Below are 15782 nucleotides of genomic sequence, written 5' to 3' on the forward strand. Positions count from 1 at the left end.
AAGCAAGATTTCTACGACAGTGTATATATGTGCATGTGTCTCTATACTAACATACAATACAATAGTCATTTCATATTGCAGCCACACAATAGAAGTTGACTTACTTGGAGTCCTTTGCCCTCAGCAAGATTTCACCCTTCAGTGTATAATCCAGTTATGCATAGCCAATACTGTAATTATCCATACAATATACTCGGATTAATTATGGCACTTCATAATTCATTATTATTATTTTGGGTAGTTTGGTCATTTTCAAAATCATTAGTAATGATTAAAGATCCTTATTTGGTTTTAAACCCATTAAGGAAATTCATACAAAAATATTTGAGACTAAACCCTAAGTCTCGGGGAGACCTATCCTATGGTCTCGATACCTAGGCTCGGGTATCACAATAGTATTTTCCCACAATTCGCTAAAAATCTTATTCTTTAAAGGTATCGCTATTAACCCGTACTTTTAACAAGTCGGTTAAATATATAGAAGATTTTAGCCGGTATTATATCCCGAAAATACTAATTAAATTCCTTAATTATTTTTCAAGAAAATAAACTCTTAATTTTCCTTTTATTTTTCTTAAGGTTTTAATCTCTAAAAACTATTTTAAGAAAATAGCCTAATTTTATCTTAATTAGGAAAACCGTTAAAAATTTCTCATCTTGACTAGTTAATTTTCTGAAATCAATTAATCAAGTTTACTTACTAGAAAAATAACTCACTTAATTATTTTCTCAAAATATAGGGTTTTAAACCATCTTTTAATTTATTAACTTATTAATAAATTAATTTTTTTTATTTTTAAAAAGAATAAAAATTCTTTAATAAAAATAATTCTCACTAAACTCAAAGTGGTATTTTAGGTCAAAATATGTTTTCAAGACTTACCAAGTTTTTATCTTGCAATAAGCAAAATTTTACTTTTTACCTTAAGTTCCAAAATCTCATTTTTACATTAAGTGTGAAAACCCTATTTTTCACATTTTTAACTACATACTTTCACTACAAGAAAAAACAGTATTCATAACACTTAAAACCTGCTAACCGGGACTATTGATAGCACTTCTGAAAATGCTAACATAGCCCCTGTTATTAAAAGTCCAGTCTTTTCTATAACAGTTTTTGAATGTTATGTTTGGTGTTATCTTAAACTATTCAATAACACATTTTTAGGTGCTATAATATTCAAATAATAACATTTAGATAGAGTTTTTGGTTATAAATTTGAAGTTTAATCTTGTACTTTTTTCATAACACTTTTCAACTGTTACATTTGATTATTTTGATAACATTTTTAGTTTGTTATATTATATAAACCATAACGATTTTACGCTTATAATATGTTTTTAAATCATAACATATAGTAATAAAATTTTAAATTTTATTTTGATAAGTATACTTATATGATTTTTTTTAATTAAAATATTTTCATTATTGTATTTTGATAAAAAAAAATTCAAAATTAATCATAAAATGTAATTCTCAATAGATTGATAAACCATAAGTATTACATTAAACAATAACTAATTCAAACCATGAATGTGTCTACTTCATGAGATCTTAGTTCTAACTTAAGTTTGAAAGCATAACATAATAAAGTTTTATAATCTTGAACAATTTTTACTTCAAAAATGAAAAATAGAAACATTACAAGATACACAAAAGTAAACCATGCGTGAAACTTGCTCCATCCTTCAATTCATCATCCTTTGTGCACTTGTCTTTGTTGTGAGTCCATTTGTTTAGCTACAACAAAATTTAAATAAGTAATGCTTCAACTTAAAGTTATAGTAAACTAAAGAGTACATAAAAAAAGTTAATTACATAATTATAACTTTATCAGCTGGCCATGCAATTATACTACAAGCAAAATCTGCTCTATAAAAAGATAATATTAGGGCCTTCTCACCTTAAAGAATGCAACCGTCCAACAACAGCAGACTTCTCATGCCAAAAAAATGGTGTGGGTTTAACATGCTTCTTGAGGATAGACTGCATAAACATAATACCAAAAATCAGCTTGACCCAAATTATATATTTGTGTTTGTGTGTGTGTGTATTATATACATGCGTTTATAATCAAAGCAAGAGAAACTGGGAGCATCAAATAAAGTAAGTTTTCTCATTGAAAAGTTTCCATCAACACTTTGTCTCAAATTAAAAGGTAGGTGTAAAAATCGGGTCATTTAAAAGTTAAAAGGTGCCATTGGTGCTCAAAACCAAATGTTTGTTTTCCAATCCAATCACACAATTTAATTGGAAAAGCTGAGATGCCAGGCATCATTAATGCCACACAAACAATTACTCTAGAGTCCAGACTAAAACTAACAAACAAGGTTAATAAACTGATTCATAAACACAAATATAAATCATTGGTAATGAAAGTTACTACCACTAATTTTTTTTTTTTAACTAGGCTCTCCACCTAAAAAATTTGAACAAGAAACCATAGCAATTGCTATGTAGGTGCCCAGGAAAAATTTGAACAACAGATCTTGTTGGAGTAAATTACATGCCTCACCATTTGAGCTACCCCTCTTGAGTTACTACCACCAAATTAACTAGTTCAGATTAAAATATTTTCAAAGGTTTCCTTACCAAAATTTATTTTCATTAGTTCCAATGAGAATTGTTTGGAAGCACATGCTATAGAAGAAAGTTGTATATCCTTATCTAGTAAAATTTCAGAACTCTTTTCAAGTCCCGCATAGAATTATGTTGCATTAAACTTCCAAGATTTAGAATATTAACTGCTATAAAAAATACAAACCATTGTACCTTATTTGGATAATGAACTCCACTTGGTGGTCTAGGAATGTGTACATGGAAGGCTGGACACTTGTAGAACACTGACCTAAATAAACAGAAACAAAGATTTATCAAATATGATAGCAAAGATTCTCATTTGTATACGTCCAGACGTGATGAGGAAGTAACATGCAACTTACAAGACTTTATTATCAGCAATCATATCCATGCCACTAATTGGTGAATCTATTTGCGCAGGCTACACTGGTCTATTAGAAACAAAAATGTAACCATTCATCCCACCACTGCAAGATTACGGATATACAGCAAGGTTAGCACTAAAATTGTGAAAAGCTCGCACGAAAGAACTAATTCAAAATTGCTTGTCATCTTGTAAAAATGACTTCTGATTTAGAGAAAAGATTTTTCATGTTCACAGAATATACTGGATGTCTATGTGGAAACCTCTACATTTTCACCAAATCTTGAAAATAAAAAAGAAACAACGGACAAAGTACCTGGATTCTGGATCAATGTCTTGTTTGACTTGAGTACTGATCAAGTTCGGATGATCAATATTACTTCTATAGAAAGAAACTATTTTTTGCTAAAGGATAAGTCACATGAAAAAATAGCACATCCATACCCAATTTGTTCCTCTGACTCTCCTCATCCTACATACAGAGATACCAAATAAGAAACCTCAGAAGACAAAACCCATCACATACTTATATTGGAAAATAAAATGAGAAAGTGGTGAAATAGTTAACTTTATACGGTTATAATCCTAACAGGTAAGCACCTTTCTTTTTATATGGCACTTGATGACCTAGATTAGTTCTTAAAGAAACAATAGTGTTGCAATTTAAAAGAATACCGTCAATGTGTTTTCTACTCTGGCAACTTCTGAGAGAAGGCTGGTTTCTTCGATAAATGGAAGTTTGCAGATAGCCTGAGTTCCAAGCAATACAAAGTCATCGAATTGTTAGCACAAGCTCAACCTATAGAATTGCCATTTATGAAACTAAAATATATTTTAACTCAAAAATATACATTTTAAGATGATTAAAGAAAACAGTTTTCAAAAACAGGTAAAAAGCAAAAATTGTTTCTTATACCTTTAGCCTTTTACAGGTAAAAAAAGGTCAAAGGCAAAAGGTATAGAAAACAGTTTCAAAAATGGGCAAAAGAACTGTTTTCTATAAACATCTTAAAAAGGAATAAACAAACAAGAACATATTAACAGAGACATCTTATCAAAGAAGTTCCCTATCAGTGATGTAATCAACCACCACTTCACCATATATACATGAATTGAACATCAACTACCCAAAAATATAATCAATATCTGCAAGTTACATAAAAAAAATTATGATAAAACTTCGTTTATTATTTGATCATGACAAGATACAAAATTTATCTTATACTCAGATATAAAGAATTCAGAATTGAACATACTTGCCAAGAAAACCGTTTCCCATTCATATCCAGCTCAACATCTGCAAGAATATTCTTCATTTAAATGACAGATTACAAAATTTAACAATAAATCCAAAAGATAAAGCTTACTTAAATTTTTAATTACCCGTGGGATAGAAAGCCAACAAAGGTGATAATGCATCAGTCATAAGCTTCCTATAAGACATTGGAAGAGCGTGTGCACTGTACATGCACAAGAGGGTAAATATCATATGACTAATATATGAAAGCCAAAATGCATAAATACAAACACAGTTTAATAATATTTACCTTAAAGCTATTAATATTTACCTTCAAGTTGGCTCCTTCTAGTATAGCTGCTTCTAAATTGGCATTAGTAAGATCGGCATTCTGAGAGAGGAAAAATAAAAATAAATAAAACCCCAAAAAGAAAACTTTAAACATTTTTCTTGGTTTTAGGATGATCTTCTCCATGTCATTTCACTTTCTTTGATTACTTATAGGCTAAAGTAAACTTAAAAAGAATACCTAGGAAGCTCTTCTATTATAAAATTCTCTCATTCATCAATATATAGTTGAGGTGGTAAAAACAAAAAGGATAATGGATTATATTAGCAGCTAGCTCGAGTGGTTGGGTGGATGAGTGTGCGAATGATACCGAGTTCAAGTATCTTGTAGATGCATCTTATAAAAGAAAAAGAGAAAAAAAAGGAAGAAGTAATATAATTTAAAATCTTATACCTGTAAGTGTGCAGATCGGAGGTCAGCCTGGCAGAAACTACTACCAATTAAACATGCATCTGCAAAAGAAAACTCTACAAACTTAGATAAACTATGAAATTAAAATTAAAATAACTAAAAAAGAAAACTATTCAAACAAATATGTTGGCAAGGAGTACTAAAAAAATTGATAGTACTACTTAGGATAGGAAATTAACAATCATAAAAAGAAGGCAAATGAAGTAGGACAAATCCTCCACATCTTTTATATCAAAGAAAATTATCATCTTTTAAATAAATTGTGAACACTTTTTTAGAAGTGACACAAGATGTTTACAGTTACTCTGACCCAAGATCAATATAAAGAATATAATAAACAATGCAGAGATCTATAATAGTATTAAGCCAAAGGATAGCTGAAATCTGATGTTGTGGTGTTTTCACTTTCATCACCATCCTATTTGATAGTTGAAAACTGATGCAGTGAAATTGGAAATAAAAGATAAAATCAAGCTAAATCCATGGCCAAAGGAGAGAAACCCCAAAAATGAGAGAAAACACTGAAGAGTTTGTCAAATTTAATATATCCAATCTCCCTTACAGTAAGTAGTATAGAGTATTTATATCCCCATGACACAATAACAAATAAAACCAAATAAAATGGTAACAAGGTAAGGGATTTTCAAGATTATTCTTATCACAGTAAGAAAAAAGGGTGGATCTGTATGAAAGTAGAGTTTACATTAAAAAGACATGCAATTACCAAGAAATACAAGATGATGCAACAGGAAAATACATGAGTGGAGCCAAATTGTTTATATGACATTTTTGGTTTTTGATAAGAAACGAAACTTTGTTTAAGATCAAGATGATGTGTCTAATGACAGTTACTTAATGATTATCAGAGTGTAGAGAGTTTGCCTTGTAGGTTTGCACTCTTAAGATTAGCACCAGCTAATAAAGCTCCGCGCAGATTGGCCCCTGTAAATTCACATCTTTTCAAAAGAAAATAAGATCATTTAATTTTTTTTGGTTTTTTTCTTCTTCAGTAAAATAGATATGAGAATAAGGAACTGAAAGAGAGTAGCTCTTTAACTTTCTTACTCTTGCAAAATTGCATTATGAAAGATCGCACCCTCAGCATCCACATTCTAAGGAAAAATTAAATACCAGCCCAAAAAGCAAAACAAAATAAGAAGATCAGAATAAAAATTTCAAGTGGTCATGGAAATTAATAATCTGTTTTCAAGACAGACATAAACAAGCTTTAATCCTTTATTATTTATTTATTTTTCAAAAGAAACAAACTTGTATTTATTGTAAAGCTAATACAAGGAAAATGTGGTATGAATAAGCACAATATGCAAAACACTTGGGGATTGTAAATTATCAAATTACAAAACACAATTCCAATCCCTGGCAAAACCAGAGAACAATACTACCTTAAACTTTTAACATTATACACCAATTTTGCTACCCAAAATTCAAACTTAACCCAAAGAGTTTCCCTGGTAGCTTCAACATCCTAAAAAAACTTCTAATTCATTTCCAGCAATATCTTGTGTACTGAATTAGTACACAGCAATAATGTAATATTATTAATGTTTCAAAAACTATTATATCGTAAATAGATGCATTACTTTAAAGCAATACCTACCCGGAACTTGGCACACTGTAGGTTTGCACGTGAGAAGAATACATCTCTAAGACAAGCATGGCTGAAGTCCACATAAGACAAATCCTACAATTCCACAGAAACATATTAAGTGAAACTTCAAAAACAAAGTAAGCAAGAGTGTTGTCTTTATTAAATGAAGCTTTCCTTCTTTCAATGAAGAAATATTGCTCTAGAAACCATATCTTGGCTAACCAAAATGTGAAATTCTACTGCAAGACTTTCATTATTTTTCTTATAAAACCAAAACTATTGTTGCAAGCACAAGGTTGTGAAAAATTAGCAGTTTTGAAAGATCAAGGCCAGAAAGTTTAACACCTCGAAATCTAACTTTTTCCAACTGTATACATTTGATGATATCAATTCGTGTTAGTTCATTAGTTAAATCTTCTTCATCCTCCTTTCTACTTAAGACAACATGGATTTCCTCCATAAGTCCCTGCAATCAATAATTTATGGTTGGCCAGCAGTCACTTATGATGAGTAACAAGAAGATGAAACATGGAAAATCAGATATATTATATCATCTTACATAAGTAAACACACGAAGCTCCTGCATTAGCTAAACTTAGTAGTTCAACAATTTATGTATGACCAAAAAAAAAAACATTTATAAGTTTTCGATCAAGAATTATCTAGCTGATATTTGAAAATAAAAAACAAATTGAGGAAACAATAATGTAATATCAATACCAAAAAAAAAAACAACACTGCCGCCCTCCAAAGAATTGTCCTATTTCTATTTTCGTTCTGGTAACTTTGTTTATGCTGTTTGATTGTTCTTTGTCCATGATTATGGCTGCAAGCTACAAACATTTAGTAGAGCATAAAATCTTTGTCCTATCAGTTTTTCATAAAGTTAACGCATTTAACAAACATTTAATGCTTAATAATGTTTCAAGCTTTTCAATTTACTAACTTCTTAAAAGCCATATTTTCAAGATCTGTGGTGTTCTGGGAAAATAGCTGTGACATATCAATCTACAACATTCAGCCAACAATTATCAATATTTTCAAGATCTATGGTGTTCTTTCACAACAGTTATCTTCCTCAAAGTTCAGCTCTTATTCTGTCAACAGCTCTTAGAAAGTTCTTTCACAACAGTTATCTTGCATATCAATCTAGTTTCTATCAAAGATGGGTTTTTTATCACATCAATCTACAACATTCAGCCAACCATTTATATTATCAGGGATGAGAGAAACGAACTTGAGATAGTGGGTGTGAGGCAGAGAACTCGTGAGGCAGAGAAGCTCCACTCTGGAGCGTGACTTCGTGAGGCGGAGAAAGAGCTCGACTCTGGAGCGAGTCTTCGTGAAGCAGAGATGAGTTGAGGGCAGAGAGACTTCGTGAGGGCGGAGAGACTTCGTGAGGGCAGTGAGGCAGAGATGAGTTGAGGGTGGAGAGACTTCGTGAGGGCGGTGAGGCAGAGATGAGTTGAGGGCGGAGAGACCTCGTGAGGGCGGTGAGGGCGGTGAGTCTTCATGAGGGCGGAGAGGGCGGTGAGTCTTCGTGAGGGCAGAGAGGGTGGAGAGGGCTTCGTGAGTGAGAGATGGAGGCTAAGAGAAAGGGTAACTTGGAGAAAGGCTGAGAGAAAGGCTGAGAGAAAGGGAATTTGGCAGAAATTCATTTTGGCGCCTGAGTTTTTAGTCATATGGCGCCAAAATCAGACCCGTGGGTTTTAAATCCCCACTATTAAGATCCGTGTGTTTTAATCTCCCACTTAATAATAGCACTTCTAAATATATGCTATTCTTTAATGTAATATATACTAAATATTGTTGTAGTGTTTGTCACGTCATATCTTGAAATTTACTTATCTAATTGTTACCAAAATTTCCCAATTCCATTTTTGGTATGCCATTTAGGTCTTTGTAACATCTTAGGTCACAAGGAGCATTTTTTATTGGTGAAATTATTTTCCAACAATGAGGTAAAAATGACCTTATTTTCAAGTCCTTAATTTGTCCAAACTTTGGCACTTAATAACTTTCAAACCGTTCAGTATTTGTTACCAAATTTGACAGTGGAATACTAGGTTATGCCAAGAATATGTCCACCAAATTTTAAAAAATATTTGGTTCATTTGCCCTATACAGTGGCTGTCCAAACTTGGTCCCGAAATTAAGAATACGAAAAAACTGTTTTTTTACCTAAACTTTGAAATAGCATAACTCACTCATTTTTAAACATTTTTGAGTGTTTCAAAAGCTCAATTCTATGTACTCAATCTCAAAAACATCACAGCACAATTAATTACAAAATAAATATACAATGGACGCTTTACCCCTTGGAAGTCACAGCTCAATACTTGTATTTTTGTTTTGGAGTTTTCAACAAACCTCTTGGGGATTTTGGTTCCTATTTTCAAAAATCAACACACAAGCATCAAAAAAATTATAAAGAAACTACCATAGCCTTATTACATCACCAATAAGAAACTTTAAGCATTAAATATACAAAATAATGCTTAAAAATAAAGACCATACAATAACAACCATAAAAAGTAAACTTTTTACCTCTTGTTGTTCTTGCTTTAGGTTTGGATCTTTCTACTAGCTTTGGACCCTTCAAAACCCATTCAAAACCTTAACCAAATCCCCCAACAACATATACAATTAGCTATTGAAAAATCTATGGTTAAAACTTTACAAAAGTCTAGTTTTTTGAAACTTTACCTTAGGGAAACCCTTCCTAGACTAAAGCTTAAGATTCCAAGCCTTCTTAGTGTTCTTGAGGTTGAAAGTGGAGAGATAACTTGAGAGAGAGTTTTAAAAAAATATGAGAGTGATTGAGAGAGAGAGTGGTTGGTTTTGGGGAGGGTTAGAAGGGTTTAGACTACTCTAAAATATCTTAAAACACTTGAGTGTTTTACTATCCACTTGATGCCTTAACCCTTATATTTAAAATGGGATTAAACTTAAAACTATTTGGTCCACCCAAATACTTATCCTAACATGGCCGAACATTAAATTTCTATTTATGTAATCATATAATTTTTTTTAATAAAGGTTAATAAATATTTCCTAAGAAGAAAAATTCAAATTGACTTTCTATAACATTTTTCACTCATAATAAAGTTATTATATATTTTTTTTAAAAAATAAATAAAACTTAACACATAATAAATAAATTAAATGTCTCTCGCATTTAATTTAATTAATCATACAATAAAATTTAACCTAAGGTCCATTCATGGAATAAAATTCCCCAATTCGGTAAAATTAAGCATTTAACACAAAATGCCCTAAAATTTCCATTTTCTCTTAGGTTTATTATTTTTTACCAAACTTTAATTTTTATGAATGTATTTTATGCCCAAAATATATTTTCCATAGTTTTTTATTTTATTTTCCGAGATTTTTACCCAATTAGGATTTTTGTGTCGGTCCAAGACTGAATATCTTATTTTGACTTTTAAACACAAAATTCATAATTTGGCTAGCAATAACTCATGGAAATAAATTCCAAACAAATATAATATTATTTAAAATAATATTCTTAACTCGGGGAAAAAAATCCCGACCTGAGTCGTTTCAAGGCACCTGAAATGCAGGACGTTACAAATTACTTGCTCACAAAGCACACACATGGCCGACCATACAAGGGTATAATTGCCATTTTGATTTTTTCAATTTGGTTTCCAAAATTACCCAAAATCAATTCCTTATTTATTTATTTAAATAATAATTAATTAAATACTTGTTCAAAATATCTATTTATATTTTGAACCTTAATTTATTTTATTTTACTAATATTAATATGCAATAACATATTAATATCAATAAAATTGCCCAATTGTCTATAAAACTCTCTTTTGAGAATTTTCAATTAAATCCTCAAACTTTCTCTTATTTCTAATTCTCACTAATATCAATAAATAATTAACCATTATTTATTTATGTTAACCCAGTCGACTCGATATTACTAATTGCTAATTAAATCAATTATTTGAAACTATTAGATCTAATTTTACTAGAGATGGCATGGGGACCATGAACCCAAGAAACAATAATTTCTCGTGAGTTTAAAGCATCAGCTACCACGTTGGTTTTTCCTGGATGATACAAAATCTCACAATCATAATCTTTTACTAATTCCAGCCAACACCTTTGTCTCATATTCAAGTCTTTCTGAGTGAAGAAGTATTTCAGGCTCTTGTGGTCAGTATAAATCTCACACTTCTCTCCATAAAGGTAATGCCTCCATACCTTTAAAGCAAAGACCACAGCCGCCAACTCTAAATCATGAGTGGGATATCTCTTGTCATACTCCTTCAGTTGACGTGAAGAAAATTACCTTCCCTGACTGCATCAGAACACAACCCAAACCCTGATGTGAAGCATCGCAGTATATCACAAACTTCTCCTGATCTGTTGGAAGACTCAGGACTGGAGTTGTAATCAACCTCTACTTTAGTTCCTGGAAGCTATTATCACACTTGTATGACCACAAAAATTTCTGATTCTTGCATGTCAGCTCAGTTATTGAAGTAGCAATCTTAGAGAACCCTTCCACGAATAGCCTATAATAACCTGCCAATCCAAGGAAACTTCTAACCTCACAAGCATTCTTTGGCCTTGGCTAATCTCTGACTGCCTCGATCTTTGCTGGATCTACCTTAATCCCCTCCTTACTGACAATGTGCCCAAGAAAAGATACTTAAGATAACCAGAACTCATATTTCTTGAACTTTGCAAACAGTCTGTGCTCCCTCAGTCTCTATAGAACCAACCTCAAATGCTGCTCATGCTCTGACTCTGACTGAGAATAAACCAGGATATCATCAATGAGGACGATCACAAACTAGTCCAGATAATCCTTGAACACTCTATTCATCAAATACATAAAAGCAGCTGGGGCATTAGTCAATCCAAAAGATATGACTAATAACTCATAATGCCCATACCAAGTGCAAAAAGCAGTCTTTGGTATGTCTACCTCCTTGACCCTCAACTGATGATAACCAGAATGAAGGTCTATCTTTGAGAATACCTTTTTACCTTGCAACTGATCAAACAAATCATCTATCCTTGGCAGAGGATACTTGTTCTTGATTGTTAACTTATTCAGTTCTCTGTAATCAATGCACATCCTCAGAGAACCATCTTTCTTCTTCATAAACAGAACTGGTGCACCCCAGGGTGAGAAACTAGGTCTGATAAAACCCAAATCTAACAGCTCTTGCAACTATACTTTCAATTCTTTCAACTCAGCCGGGGCCATTCTGTAAGGTGCTCTAGACACTGGCTTCATCCCTGGTGCGAGTTCTATCATGAACTCGATTTCTCTGTGTGGTGGCAACCCTGGAAAATCTTCTGGAAACACATCCAGGAATTCACAGACTAGTCTGGTCTCTTCTGGTCTCACTGGCATGACCTGAGTGGTATCAACCACACTGGCTAAGAATCCAATGCAACCTCCTTGCAATAGATCTCTAGCCCTCAAAACAGAAATCATAGGTATACGAGGTCCATGCACAGTACCAACAAACACAAAAGAATCCTTACCTTCAGGCTCAAAGGTGACCATCTTCCTTCTGCAATCAATGGTTACCCCATACTTCACTAACTAGTCCATACCCAAAATCATGTCGAAGTCAGTCATGACTAACTCTATCAAATCCACTGACAACTCTCTGCCCTCCACTGTCACTGGCAAAGATCCGACCCATCTCCTGGATACCACTAACTCCCCAATGGGTAATAAAGTTCCAAACCCCACAGCATAATAATCACATTGTCTACACAGTCTATCAATAATTCTACTAGCAACAAAAGAATGTGTAGCACCAGAATCAATCAAAACATTATAAGGGATTCCAGCACTAAGAAGCTAACCTGTAACTACTGAGGGTGGAGCCTCAGCTTCTGCTTGTGTCAATGCGAACACTCGAGCTGGGGCCGAGCTGTCCACTTTTCTGGGTTCTTCATTTCTTGCCTTAGGGCAATCTTTCTTGAGATGACGCACTGCTCCACATAAAAAGCAGGCCCTTGCCCTACATTCTCCCAAAGGACGCCTCTTGCATCTAGGGCATTCAGGATAAGTCTTCTAGGCCTCACTACCACTCTGGCGGCCCATTGAAATACCACGGGGTCGCCTATCAGGACCAGGAACTGGGAAGGTGTCAGGAACCTTCCTTTGCTGATCACTGGAGCCTCCACCCCTACCAGAACCCATAAATGGAGGACATGTCCTCTTGAACTCCTTTCTGTCTGCATTGTCTCGCCAGATCTTGTTCTCTGCACTCTCAGCTGTAAGTTCCTTCTCAACCACTTGTGTATAGGTAGTAACCCCTGCCACAGTGGTAATGCGAACATCTCAAGCTAATCTAGGTTGTAGCCCCTGGAGAAACCTCTTCTTTCTGGTCTCGTCAGTGGGTACCAGCTCCGTGGCAAACTTTGTCAATCGATCAAACTTCAGGGCATACTCAGTCATTGATAAACTCCCCTGAAGTAACCTGATAAACCCCTCAGCTTTTGCCGCCCTGATGGCATCATTGTAGTACTTCTCATTGAACAGAGTCTGAAACTCTTCCCAACTCAGGGCATTGATGTTTCTAGTCTGGGATATAACCTCCCACCGAATTCGGGCATCCTCCCGAAACATATATGTGGTACAGGCCACCCTCTCATTACCAGCCACCCTCATGAAATCCATGATGGTGGTAATCATGTTCATTTTTTGTTATGCCTTTACAGGATTTGCACTGCCCTCGAATACTGGAGGCTGTTGCTTTCTGAACCTTTCATAAAGAGGCTCCCATTTGTTACCAACCTCTGGCAGCTGCTCAACTGCTGGCACCGATACAGGGGGTGCCTCAGGTACACTAGCTACTGCAGGTACCTGCTGTTGTCTTAGGAAGCAGAGTTATTCTCCTTGCCTCAATATTGTAGCTTGCAGATCATTAAATAATTGCTTCCAGTTCTCAGGAGCTGGCTGTGGAATCTAACTCTGGTCATTCTCCTAACCTTACCTATTATTCTGGCCTTGATCATCCTAGCCAGTTGATGAATATGTCTGTCTTGGAATCATTCTTATCAACTTTAATTGTGTTGCAATAGTCAATACAGCCAGTCAGGCAGTGATAACTAAACCTTTTGCCGCTTCACGGTCCAAGAACAAGCAGATAATTATCATATTCCACATTTATGCAAATATACAGAAGGATACATGATCATAGCATTTAGCATTTAATATGTATCAAATAATAATTCTCAATGAACAATATTAATAAGCATGCTCTAGCAATATCAATACTAATAAGCACGTTCTTGATGATGATACAGTAGTCAAGGCACAACCTTATCAAGGTATCTCATGTAGATAGGTAAAGCATTTATACTTTATTTAAGCAATTAAATATATAACCACATAAATAGTTACTAAACCATGAGTCGAGCTTGTCTTCAATGGAGAGTGTACATGCCCAGCCAATCTACAAGAACCCTAAACCTTGGCACGCTCTGATACCAAGTTGTAACTCCCTGGTTACCCCAAGACCGTTACTGTGAACTTTGAACCGTGCTTAACTCGCTAATCGAGTTCTTTGGTTATAAACATGCATCTAGGTGTTATTAATAGGTTAAGGTAAAAAAAAACAATCAAAAGGAAATGATATATTTTATTTAAAACATAAAACTATTCATGGGCCCATAAAAGCTTTTACAAGTTATTTACAATACAAAAGGGTCATTATAGTGTAAAATTTACAACCCGCCGACCTAAGCGACAAAAATAGGGTTAACCCCTAGTCCCTCTGAGAAACTCCTTGGCGATGGTGGTCAAGCGGCTGCATATGTACACATCACCACCTAAGTTCTCCACTCAAGGCTGGGTGAGCTTTTCTTTCCCTTTACCTGCGCCACATAGTACTCGTGAGCCAAAGTCTAGCAAGAAAACTCATTACTACATGTATATAATATCAAATGATGATCATGATAATCATCCAGGACTTATAGCCCTAAACAGATGAGTGATAGATGTAAAAGTCACTAATGTGGGTTCCGCACCCTTTACAAATGAGTGATCGAGTCACTAGCTTAAAGCAAGTGAGTGACTGATGAGCAAGTCACTAATGTAAACCAAATGAGTGATCATGGAATCACTAGCATGGGTTCCGTACCCTTAGCCATGTGACAATGGAGTCACCTGGGCCTTCTGGCCCTGGCTCTGAGTGACTAGTCATGGAACTAGGCAAGCGCTTTTAGTTTTCATAGAACTTGGGGTCGGTCCGGCATTAATGCTCATGATGAGTCATTCAATGCTGATGTCGATTAGATCTAATCTTTTCGACTCTGCGTTCATGACGCTTATGCCGTTCCTGACTCATAGGTCAATAACATACGACTAGTGCTCAGTACTACTGTTGAACTTGACTAGTAAGTCACAGCTTCATAGTCATTTCTGACACCATTGTCGATTCTGACTAATAAGTCAGTGCCATTCACAAGTAAGCAATAATTGCTAAGCATTTGATATATAATCAACGTCCACATTTAAACATTCAACATGCCTCATGAATAACCCTGCATGTTACATATGGGGTGCAGTTTTCTTACCTCTAGTTGGAGCGAGAATTAGTAAAAGAACGACCCTTGAGAACGATCAACCTTTTAGTTCCTTGACGGTCACCTAGTCATAACCCATTATGGGATTCCATTAATAAAATGAATCATAAAAGGTTCCTGGACCAAAACCTAGCCTCCGAGACATCGAATCCTACTAAACCGGGTAGTAGGAACGATCCCGAGGCCTAAGGTTTGATTCCCCAAGCCAAAAACTCAATTTTGGCCAAAATGCTACTAAGGGTCGCGACCCGCCTCCTCAAATAGAAGTGTCCACCCTTCAATCCCAAACATGGGTCGCGACCCTCCTTCACCATGCCGCGGCCTAATGGCCTTGCAACTCCACCCTTCCTCATCAACAAGCTGGGGCCGCGGCGCTCTAGAACAGAGCCTCGGCCCCATCAGAAACTCAGCCAAAAACCCCTGTTTTTCCCCTTCGAACTCATTTCAAAACTTTATTAAAACACTCCCCATATCACAAAGCAAAGCCACCAACTATTACCACAACTTATCTACCATATAACAATCAAAACCTAAGCCTTAAACCAATCAAAACTTCATCGAATTCCCATTTCAATGAACAAAACTCCAATCTCAAAACTAACATAAAAATAGAGAAAGGAACCATAAACTTGA

The 15782-nt window shown here is 34.6% G+C and overlaps 2 protein-coding genes and 1 long non-coding RNA gene across 3 annotated transcripts; all 3 read right to left on the bottom strand.

The window, feature by feature from the left end:
- Positions 1 to 1557: 1557 nt before the first annotated feature.
- On the bottom strand, positions 1558 to 3215 carry LOC133789879 (uncharacterized). Its single transcript, XR_009873761.1, has 4 exons — positions 2944 to 3215; positions 2774 to 2849; positions 1905 to 1987; positions 1558 to 1741 (listed from the first exon to the last, which is right to left on the bottom strand). It is a non-coding gene; the product is annotated as an uncharacterized LOC133789879 (long non-coding RNA).
- Positions 3216 to 3267: 52 nt separating this feature from the next.
- LOC133789880 (5'-3' exoribonuclease 4-like) lies at positions 3268 to 4316 on the bottom strand. Its single transcript, XM_062227562.1, has 3 exons — positions 4202 to 4316; positions 3621 to 3695; positions 3268 to 3417 (listed from the first exon to the last, which is right to left on the bottom strand). The coding sequence occupies exons 1-3, from the start codon at positions 4259 to 4261 to the stop codon at positions 3328 to 3330; spliced, it is 225 nt and encodes a 74-aa protein (XP_062083546.1). The 5' UTR covers positions 4262 to 4316; the 3' UTR covers positions 3268 to 3327.
- A 110-nt stretch (positions 4317 to 4426) lies between these two features.
- On the bottom strand, positions 4427 to 7011 carry LOC133792129 (FH protein interacting protein FIP2-like). The gene is made up of 6 exons (XM_062230049.1): positions 6823 to 7011; positions 6561 to 6644; positions 6008 to 6054; positions 5825 to 5898; positions 4925 to 4983; positions 4427 to 4573 (listed from the first exon to the last, which is right to left on the bottom strand). The coding sequence occupies exons 1-6, from the start codon at positions 7009 to 7011 to the stop codon at positions 4439 to 4441; spliced, it is 588 nt and encodes a 195-aa protein (XP_062086033.1). The 3' UTR covers positions 4427 to 4438.
- Between the last annotated feature and the right edge of the window lie 8771 nt (positions 7012 to 15782).

The sequence above is a fragment of the Humulus lupulus genome, chromosome 7 (genome assembly GCF_963169125.1).
Source record: "Humulus lupulus chromosome 7, drHumLupu1.1, whole genome shotgun sequence".
Taxonomy (NCBI): Eukaryota; Viridiplantae; Streptophyta; class Magnoliopsida; order Rosales; family Cannabaceae; genus Humulus; species Humulus lupulus.